The 10,993-nt window shown below is 42.0% G+C and overlaps 1 protein-coding gene across 1 annotated transcript; it reads right to left on the reverse strand.

Annotated features, from left to right (window-relative positions):
- Positions 1–132: 132 nt before the first annotated feature.
- On the reverse strand, positions 133–10,645 carry LOC112886079 (exocyst complex component 5). The gene is made up of 24 exons (XM_025951856.1): positions 10,414–10,645; positions 10,114–10,314; positions 9,880–9,954; positions 8,060–8,161; positions 7,873–7,923; positions 7,672–7,777; positions 7,250–7,363; positions 7,083–7,174; positions 6,224–6,392; positions 6,056–6,132; positions 5,867–5,965; positions 5,690–5,780; positions 5,164–5,249; positions 4,887–5,063; positions 4,327–4,380; positions 4,116–4,244; positions 3,910–4,002; positions 3,665–3,811; positions 3,399–3,496; positions 3,245–3,329; positions 1,708–1,766; positions 760–858; positions 596–679; positions 133–499 (listed from the first exon to the last, which is right to left on the reverse strand). Exons 1-24 carry the CDS (start codon positions 10,474–10,476, stop codon positions 427–429), a joined length of 2,424 nt encoding a protein of 807 aa, XP_025807641.1. The 5' UTR covers positions 10,477–10,645; the 3' UTR covers positions 133–426.
- Between the last annotated feature and the right edge of the window lie 348 nt (positions 10,646–10,993).

A 10,993-nucleotide genomic window follows, 5' to 3' on the forward strand; every position in this document is an offset into this window, starting at 1 on the left:
TCTGAATCCCAAAATGTAGTAAGAGTTATTTGCACCCTGCCGTACACGCGACGACCACAGCAGTGAACCGAAACCATAAATGGGCCATGTCATAACGATGATTTGACTGGCTGGCTGCAAATACCACAAACAGTGTGTAGCAACCCAAATAAATTTCTCTACATAATTAATGCTTTATACAAGTACAGTGTCTTGGGAACCTGAACCACATGTACAGCTCAAATTGAGCAAGCCCGAAATAAAAGTAAAAGGTAACAGATAATGGGAACCCAAAGAATTAAAGTAATCACGAAGCTCAGCTATACAGGCGGCACCAATTGTCAGGAACCATTTGCGAGAACCGACGGACATTCTAGAGTCTAGCACAGACTAGATCCACAGCAACAAATTGCGTTCCGCTTAAACATCATGCGCTTGCAGTACCAATCATTCGGCTGTGATATTGTTAAGCATCGAAGCAATTTTTGCCGTCTTATAATCATCCCTGAGCTGAATGAACCTGAAATGTAAATCAAACCTCAAAGTCAGTCCTGAGGTCCTAACAAAACCATGAATGATTCTGGAAATATCATTAAATGTTCTATGCAGACACAACCTCAAGGCATCCTTCCGGATGCTTGGGGTTCCTTCGAACAGCGATGCTAAACTTTCTGGAGCAACAATGAAGACATTTGCCACGCTGCAAACATAAGATCCGAGTAAAGATTAGTGACAAATTGGCACAAACATCATGCCAGAAACCCCAGATGCAAGACTTACATTCCCAGCAGTTCAAACTTCTCATCTATGGAGGGGGCATTGAAGCTTCGAACAAAGTCCCCATATTCAGTTATGTCACGTTTCAACCGCAGGCCACCACTACAATAAAACAAAAATGGCACTACGAAGTCAGGCTCTGCCAAGATAACCATTTTGTAATGGCTGGCATGCACACCAGTCATTACTGCATTGCATGCTCTTAGTCTTGATGTTCCTCAACTCAAACTAGATATGACCACTCCATCAATCACAACTTTGATAAATATGCACATTTACGTAATTCATGCAGGATGATCTATGAATTAAAATAGCAACCTGGACCTGATCATTGGGAGCCACTTTCATCCCTAACACAATAAATCTGTATCAAAAGAACAGAAATCTAAAAAGCAACCAGATAGTAGGGACTGCGCAAACATAGTCAAAACATTCTTCTTTGGAAAAAAAAGAGGTTTGTGCTATTGCGCCAATTATGGTCTCAATAATTGCCATTGCTTTTGTAATATTTGGACTCATGCCATCACCGTGTCAAACTCGGCCCATTTATGCCACCACCAACCAATTTTAGTGTCAAAACTTGTTTGATTCACGCCACTCGAAACGATGGCATATATGGAACAAATTTTACACGGTGGTTGACGAAACATTCTCTTATAAAATTAAGTTCCTAAATTTACATAGATCACAAAGGAAAATGAAGAGAAACTATCCAAAGTTGCAATCCAATCAACTCAAGGTTGTTTACTCGATCCTTGTGCTCAATTTATCATTTTAGAAAGATAATCGATGAATCCAATATTATCGAATCGAGCAAATAAAATATGGATGCAAAATATCACAGGAGTAACAAAATATTGCTCAAGAGAAACTGAATTGAAAACAGTTATGAACCAGAAGCCAAAAAAAAGGGTGCAGAAATTTATTTGTTTGGAAATGGTAGAAGAGTACCTGGGACTAAATGTGAACTTCTGCCAATGATTAAGCAGCCCCTTATGCAAGCGATTTCCCTAATGGCAATAAAATAATGCATAGAATATCAGAACCAGCAGTCACCATTACCAATATGAATATCAGCAATAGCACACATGCACGCAGCAGTTAGCTCAAATGCTTAAATGTGTTCACTTTTAATACATTCCTTTAGTAAACTGAGTAGTAGGTCCTGAACTTGCAGATCAGGCAAGTCAGTAAACTTGGTCCTGAACTTGCAGATCAAGCAAGTCAGTAAACTTGCAAAACTAGTTATTTGGTTCTTCAAACTTGTGTACATGTGTCTGTGAGGCCCAATTTCCAAACACGGTTTCAAGGCTTCTCCATTTCATTAGAGGTTGTCTTGGCAAAGTGCCATCAATTTAGTTACTGTATTTCAACTGACACCTTATGGACGAGTCCGAACACAAGATCACACCGTGATTGCATCCACTGCCCAAGCATTGAAGCATCTATGACAAACTTTGGGCCAGTCACAGCCATCTGCCAGTCATGGGCAGTTGATCCTCAGTAAGTGTTCTGTGCAAACAACTGAGCAAGCGCGATGGTACTTGCGCATCAATTTGGTATGCACATGTGAGGTGGAATGTTTGACAGGCACACAAGCAGTTGACGGAGCGACACATCAATAACTGGTGGAACTCAAGCAGCCACATCTCCTGCCACCTACACCATGTGTGCATCCTTATCAGCGACACCGAGGGTGTGCCATCAAACATGCCATTAAGTGTATGCCATGAAGCCAAAAGTTTTTTCTCAGCTTGCAGAAGGAACAGCAGGCAGCTGCTCATGGGAATTCATGAGCAGTTTAGCGGAATGGCATCAGTATCAGCCCACACAGAGCACCACATCATTTGCCCTCTAGAGAGGGGTGTCGCCACCTCTATGCTGCGTCAACAACTTAATGCCAGCATATCCAGTTGAACCACATTTACAAGTTTAGGGACCTAAATATATGTTGTACAAGTTCAAAGACCTGCTTGAGCCAATCGTGCAAGCTTAGATATCTAACAAAAGGGCATACACCCAGTGCTGAAAACTCCCACACAAGGAGGGGTCCAGGGAAGGGAATTTCTAGACAGCCTTATCCCTGCATAATTTGGAAAGAGGATGGTTTGAACCCAGGATCTCCAGGACACAAGTGGAGAGTCTCTACCACTGCACCAGGCCCAAACTTAAATGTAATCTACTTTATATCTTCTGTACCCCACATAAATCTGATATGGTTACTGGTGGATGAAGTGTGAAGAAGGCTATCATGTAACTAGGATTTTCTACTTGCAATAAAGTACACAAGACCTAATGACAAAAGCACTGCTGTGCAGTCATGAGAAGGAATAATAGATATTTTGCATCATCACTCTACTACAATGCAAAAAATGGAACATTTCCAATTGTGTCTTGTAGTATATCGCTTCTCCATAACCCTGTTGCTTGCGTGGCTGTAATTCACCCAAAAAGAACAGTAAATCAAGGTCCTCTATTGGTAACATACCAGCTCAGTCAAAAAGGACTGCTTGTTGAGACCTTCAAGGGCATTGAATGCAACCTCAAGAACACGAGAGAGGTAGGCTACAATTCTGAAATAACCAAGAAACATAAGTTAGTTATATTGGACCATGCTAAATATTGAACATAGAACAAATCACCTTATGCAAGCATTAGTTGGCCGATGATCTGGGGCAGCTCCATCATCTGGCGTCCGATAATCTGTAGCCTTCTGTTCTGAAGACAATAATCTTTCCACCTACAAGGCCAAGCCACAAGTATTGCAATTATGCATCACCAAATATACAGAATGGCTAGTAACATGAAAAAAGTGACTTCTGTGATTCAACCATTGAGTAACAAGGCACAAACAGCTAGTAATGTGGTCTAACAAAATTTACATAAGGAAAGGAGAAAATGTGCACACCTCAGACATAACAGTATCAATACATAGTAACAGTCCTTTGTGTGCAGCAGCCTCAACCACAGACACTGCTGACCCCATATCTTCACAAGCAGATGGATGAGCACCATCGACAGGCAGGAGTAGTCGAGATATGGTATTTGAGAAGAACTACAGACAAGGAACAGAAAAATTCAAACATGGTTCATTGACTTCATTTCCTAGCAGACAACGCTGCAAGTTTAAAAATAATTATCAGCACAGATTACCTGCTGAAGAATAGCTACGCTACTAGCACAACGCTGCACGGCAATCATGAAGGACCTAAAGCTACTCTCACCAGCAGAAGCTGCAGCCTCTGCCTGCAAATATTTCAAATACAGATAAGTCTCCCATATAATGATAATTTTTGGACAGAGCCGTATTTGACTGCCAAAAATGAACCGCAGACTGAAGAAAAAGAAAGAAGACTTACCGCAGAAGCAGCAGCAGCCGCCACTCTTCTACTAACACTTGACCCGATGACGTATCTGTCCCGCATAGCTGCAGCCTCATTTAAACTCTCTCTAGCACGATCAAGCCCTTCAGTCAAGTATTGGCTCACCTATGGCAACAAAACTTTGTCATCTGGGAGGAATTAGCTTCTATATTGTTTATATATTAGTGGTTCGTGGTTCTTTACTTACTTGATCCAGCAAGCACGCAAATATGGATCTCACGTTAGCTGCAACAGTAGTAGGCTGCAAAGATGTCACTTAGAATTAGTCCAGGCAGAACAGCGGTTGACAAGATATATCATATATGGAATTATTTACAATTTACACATAAGACAATATTCTGTGGGTTTTTCCTTGAACCAGCAACATCTGACCGTCATCATATTAAGGAGAAATAAAGAAGCAAGTACCATATGAAGAAAAAAAAAAAGAAAACAGAAAAAACACACTACCGGCTCAGATTGGCACACCTATTGCTTAAAATTCATAATCGAAGACTTTAGGATTTGTGGGGAAAAATAGTTGTAGAGTGAAGACCTTCTGAACTTTAAATAACATGTGTATTTACGCTGGTGGCATCTATTCATCACACAAGATATTCAAGTTTAACAAATATAGAACATTTTTGCCAGTTAATATAGTCAAAATCAGCAATGAAACTCTAAATGAAACCATCAAGCATAAGAAATCACTATACACAAGTACAAGTAATGAATCAGGAAAGAAATAGCTAGGTGGATCGGTCCAACCTGAGAAAACAACAGTGTGCATCTGGCTATGGCTTCCTCATTCCAGCGGACAAATTCTGTTACTACAGTGACAGATATCAGTTGCTGTGGTGATGCAGTCAAAGATGAGCCTTTTGCACGTCCAATTGAGCCAGTTGACTCAGATTGTTGCTTAGCCTCAGCTCTCAGTTCAGCCATCTGCACAGCAGCTCAATTTTATAATGTAGATACTTGAGTTTTTTTTTACAGAGAAACAATGCTTGCAATGGTTACATTTTATAATACACATATTTATAACCTTTGACTGATACAGCTGCCTGAGTGATGCCTGCTCAAATTCTGTGTACTCGTCTTTGTGAGCAACATATATGGATTCAGTGAGACCTAAGGAAAGAAAAAAAAAAAGAGGAAATCATAACGACAACCAACAAATCTGCAACTGCCTTACAAAATGTTAAAGGATGGTATCATTGAATTGAACCACTTAAGTTGATGAACCAATAGGCCATCCAAACCAAACGACTACTGCATCAGAAGTAATTGAAATTGCTAATCATACTACAAATATGAATTAAAGTTTTGATGTAATGCTACATGCCTATTATCTAATACATCACCCGTTATTCAGATCCATTATACAGATAGAATGTGGTAAAGACATGTATTCCTTTTAAGAAAAATGCCAACATAATTAAGATTCAGTCAAGGATCAAAAGTAGTACTATAACCATATGAACTGTAGAATGATCAAAAGTTGCATGGATTTATAGCATGGAACAATAAAAGATGAAAAGAAGAAAAAATGTATGAAATACAAGAGATACCTTCGATATCCAAATCCCCACAACCAATAGACTGCGAATCCTTGGCCAATTCTTTTGTTTTATCATATGCAACTGCCAGAACTCTTAGATACTGCCATTTTAGTTTGAGATCAGCAAGGCATCATACATGATGTGGCAAAAAGCCACAATGGAAATATGATCGAGCACAACACTTACTTGTAGAAGGCCTCCTTCTTCTAGAGGAGGCAAACTAGCAAGAGACGGCTTTATCAGAATTCTATCAAGAATAGTTGTTACCCTTTGTTCTAGCACTCTCTGAAATGCAAATTACAAGAGTAAATCACTCAATTTATTCTATAAATCACAGCAATCATACAGACTCAGAGTGCCATTTAAAATACCTACCTGCACAAGTATTGCCATGACCTCATTTGGAGAAGGAAAAACAGCAGTTATTGTAGTTGCCTCTCTCCTCACAGTATCTGAACAGAAGCATGATATCTTAGATTACCAAAAGTAAAATCAAAATATAGCTCCAAAACAAGTACTGTAAATAATATAGCCCATAAATACCCGCAATTTCCTTGTACAATTGAGCTAGACCATCCCCAATATAATTGGAGTCAGCTTGCAGCCCCTCATCCCCCAGAACAACTTGAATATCAGTGTTCATAATTTCAACATCAATAAACATTGGCCGTGTTGCAACATAATGTTGCATAGCACTGGTTCCCCGATTGAACTGTAATCAATGTATCGTGAAAACTATATATTAGAAAAACAAGTAAGCCCTTGAAATTAATACAGAAAATTAGATAGTACTATAGGCCTGCATAAAGTAGCACCTACCCTTAGACTTAACAGGGGTACAAAAGCTAAACCCAGGACCAAAAAGCAAGTATATATTCGGCCTTAACTAATAAGCTTAATTTCCTTTCTACAAAAGTTACTCATGTGGCTCTTAAGTTTGCAGAGGTTTATAGTTTAGTTTTATCCAATTAGCCTTTCAGGCATATCTAGCAAGCAAGTTGCCTATGCGTTGTTCAAGCCCAAACACAATTTCAAATGCTCACAATTTTCTAACTGACAAGTCCTAGCTCACCAGTACGTAAGGCCACTAAAAACCTCATACCTATGTTTTCAGCTACATTTTGTATTAAAAAAACTAATAGCTCAACAATTTGAAAACAAGATGGTCATTTCATTGGCCTCCGATAGTCAGCTCAAGAACTCAATTGCAAATATGAACCAGGTGATTTTTACATCTATGCTGGAATTCATGGAATTCTACACTAACGACCATGAGAGGGATTTGCTGCTGCTGCTGCTAAAATTCAGTGAGCACAGCTAAAATGCACTCCATTTGAATCTTTCCCTTCAACCAAGCAATCTGAGCATGATGCAGTACTCTGTTCCTTGCATAAATGCACACCTGTGACAATATTTTAGCACATTCTGCCATTGTAGACAACTCTCGTCTCTGTGATGCAGCATCAAACCGAGCCAATAATCTATTCTCCAATTCTGCACAAAAGATAATAATTCACCACCACATACTAACAGAATCTCTATAGAAAGGCTGAAAGGAAACAAACTGACCATTACAATAGTCTTGGAGATTTGCAACAGCAACCTCCAAACCACGGCTTGCATTTGCAGAACCTACAGCTGTTGTTACACCATGTCTACCAACATCCTCCTCGGCAAATGATCCTACATTATGAAAACATGCAACTACTTGAGCAATATGCTATACCTTAATGTGCGAACACACTAGAGTTCATTGACATCATGAGAAAATGCTAATACTACTACTTTTCTTGAAAGAATCCTGCTTAGATATTATAAATGCCCAGCAATGCTGCTAAAAAAACAAGAATCACCGTATACAAATTAGGAAAATACATGCAGATATCAACTTAGCATGGTGTTTTCCATAAAATATTGATCAACTAATGTGTTAACCTGCAGAAGGAAAGAAAAACAGCATAAGAATTTGTCACAGCTCAGTTATAGCTTACGCAATTTCTGTGCAATTGAAGCAGCCTCAGCAACACGGCTGTCGTCAGAAAATAAAGGAGAAAGTTCCATAAGGTCCCCAGGTGTGCTGTTGAACTCCATCAGATACTGCAATAGAAGCATATTTCAATTTAAGTTAACAACCTGCAAAAACATCATCCCATGGAAATACTTAACATACTAGCATCAAACAAGTACGTTACCTTGATGAGATCTATAGTCTGACTAGCAGTTTCCCTCTGGGATTCTGCGCTCTGAAAGACAAGAGAAGCAGAAATTAAACATAAAATTAACAAAAAAAGAAACCAAACCTAAGAGCAAAGTCATAACCTCAGAATCATATAATATGTACAATATTTACAGGCATCAATCCTGCACAGAAGAAATTACCTGTAAATGATCACCGATTTTTGCAGCTGTTTGACCAACACTGGATATGCGGGAATCCAATCTAGCAAAGCTATCAAATAATCCATCCACACCTTTCTCGAGCTGAAGAGAACAATAAAACAATTAATAAGAAAAAGAAACATGAATCACTTGTTCGACATCATTTGTTAAATTGTATACAAGAATATACTGATCAAGAGGTTGGTCGTCTTCTCTCAATTAGTTTGAATGGTCATTCTAAGTTGAATTTCATTAGGACTTCTGGCCCGATGTTCTTAAAGCATTAAGCCAAGCCGTAGCGACCTATCACACTCTTATCGTCTAGGCGCTTAAGGCGAGGTGGCAAGGCGGGCAAGGCAGACACCATACTCACAAATAAATTAGAGAAGAAAAGGAAAAATAAGCTTATGGGCCATAACCACAACAACAGATGAGCCCAGTAGCCTACCAAATCCCAACTCATGCCAAAAGCCCATAAAGAACCCCTCCCCCTGCCACCACACATACCCTACCCTCTTGAGTCTTGCCTCTGTGCCGCCTTTCCAGTCCCCGACGCCACCACCCTGCAGAAGCAACGACGAGCAGATGAGGACGCCACCCCAAGTGCCTCTGCCAGCCATGAATTGGTCAGTTCCCCCTACTCAAACAGAGACCCGTCACCACCCCCTTCCAGACCACTACCACCGCAACTGAGCAGGGGCAGACCTGTGCCAGCAATTGCTCTGGAACTAGTGGGCAGAGCTGTGGTAGCAATGGCACTGGAGCCGGCGAGTATGGGAAAGAAGGAAAGAGAGCCGCGCTGCCTGCTGGTTCACCTCCTTGCTCTTTGTTTCTTCTCCGTGCCCCCTCTTCACTCCCTCCCTCCCCTTTTGGCTAGGCATCGGGGATGCCTTGCCCCCTGCGAGCGCCTCATCACCTAGGTGACGCCTTGCAAACATATAGCACCTAGTGTTTCCAAAGTTTACCTAGTGTTTCCACCTAGCATGTATACAATCCCAACCTTGTTTAGGGTTGCCAAGTATTAATTCAGTAAAGGCCTCTGCCCACCAAAATGGGCTTCAACTAGAGCCTCTGCTCAACAGGAAAAGCCCAACAACTAGAGGGCAATCTGCCCCTGTCGTATTATGTTTCGTAGTATGTTAAGATGGAGACAGGGGGGAGTGTTTTCCCTTCCCATGGCTTCTCCAAAATGAATACATCCAATGCATAGCAACTGTCGACTGAGGGCTGACTATTTGGTCAATTAATCAACTCACTCATGTGGTCGTAACTTTCATTACAGAATGCCATTTCTATTGGTCATTTAAAAGATAAGAACAAATGGCCTCCCTTGTTTAAACCCTATTCCTGAACCAGAAAGGTGTACAGTTAAATGTGACTCATTGAATATGGCAAAGAGTAGGGTCAGTTCATCGATTTTCCTTCATTATATAACGAAAAGGTAAGGGATCTCTTTTCTGCAACTGAAAAAAAATCTGCTCTGCTGATTTGATATTTGCAGAAAGGGGTGAACAGAGTGTGCCAAGACATCAAATTATTCACAAGTGAAACAGATTTCTTATCTGAGGATCCCACATGAGGAAAGAAATAACAAAGGCAACAAGACATATACGTGAAACAACTCTGTTGGATCTGCAACTGTCATCTAAGGCCACAATTGAAAGGAATTTAAGCTTTTCTTTCTGAGCAATAGGTTTCCTATAGTTCTTTCTGTTCCATGTACACATATCCGTTTACTTGTCATTAATTATTTTCCTAGAACAACACCTACTGCAATAATCATTGACAAATATAAAAACCCTGCAAGCATGGTAACTTACCTCCCCGAGCGTCTTGCGATGCTTCGCGTCCTGCACCGCCACCTCCTTCTTCAGATTTTGGAGCCTCTTGTCAATCTGTCAACCAAAAACCAGAAAACATTGGACCATCAGTGCAGACAACATCGCTAGCCAGCCAACCAACCACTCAATTCAGTCAGGTAGGCAGGCCGTGGCAGTAGACCACAGCCAGCATTCACAGCGCCACCGGCAGGAGGGGGCGGGAACGTGACGGACCTGCTTGCGGAGGTCGACGAGCTCCTTGCACGAGTGCTTGAACAGCCCGAGAAGCTCGTCGACGGCGGGGAAGACGGGCGGGGCCGCCCCGAGAACGGGCGGGGGCGGGGGCGGCGCGGGCGCGGCGTCGTCCTCCCCGCAGTACTCCGGGAGCAGCTCGTCCACCAGACCCCCGAACAGCGCGTCAAACGAGAAGTCCCCCTGCGCCGCACGCCGCAACACGGTCAGAGAGCGTCGCGGCGGAGACGGCCGAGATCAGAACCGAATCGGAGGGACGGGGACGGGAGCAGGGGAACCTACCTTGAAGTCCTCGAGGTCGAGGGTGAGGGGGAGCGCGGCGGCTGGGTCGGCGGGCGTCGGCATGGCGGGGGCGGCGGAGATCTGGGCGGGGGTTCCCTTCCCTTCTCTCCTCCGAGGCGGGGCGTCGGAATGGAATGCCGGCGGTGTCCCCTTCCGTTTGTTCGATCTGGAGGCGGGTGGGGGCGGGGGCGGACGGGACGAGAAATGTAAGAACGGAACGGGACGGGACGGAGGCCGCTGCGGGGAAGGAGAACGGAACGGATCTAGGACGAGTTGAACGTTAAAACCTGCAACCGCGTTACTGCAACGCTACACACATTGGGCCCCTCCGTTCTGGGTTCTAGATTTTTTTTCCTTATTTGATTTTATTGTATTTCTATCAAGAGAAATTTTTTTTCGAAACATAGTACACATGCAGACGGTTACGTACAAATATGCATACTTAAAAACTAGGCTCAAGTTTGTTTGTAAGATGCACATTTGATACTCTTAAAAAATATAAACATGGAATATGTATGTTTTAATCTTTCTGTACTTTTCATCCCTTATGCACTGCTCTCTCCGTTTCATATTATGGATT

The sequence above is a fragment of the Panicum hallii genome, chromosome 3 (assembly GCF_002211085.1).
Source record: "Panicum hallii strain FIL2 chromosome 3, PHallii_v3.1, whole genome shotgun sequence".
Lineage (NCBI taxonomy): Eukaryota > Viridiplantae > Streptophyta > Magnoliopsida > Poales > Poaceae > Panicum > Panicum hallii.

Bases quoted from the DNA above. Each gene is read 5' to 3' on its own strand.
- LOC112886079 (XM_025951856.1), bottom strand. From the start codon at position 10,476: ATGCCGACGCCCGCCGACCCAGCCGCCGCGCTCCCCCTCACCCTCGAC. The intron at 9,955-10,113 runs GTCCGTCACGTT...TTTGGTTGACAG, and splicing joins TCGTCGACCTCCGCAAGCAG to ATTGACAAGAGGCTCCAAAA. The intron at 3,812-3,909 runs GTAATCTGTGCT...CCTTGTCTGTAG, and splicing joins GCGTAGCTATTCTTCAGCAG to TTCTTCTCAAATACCATATC.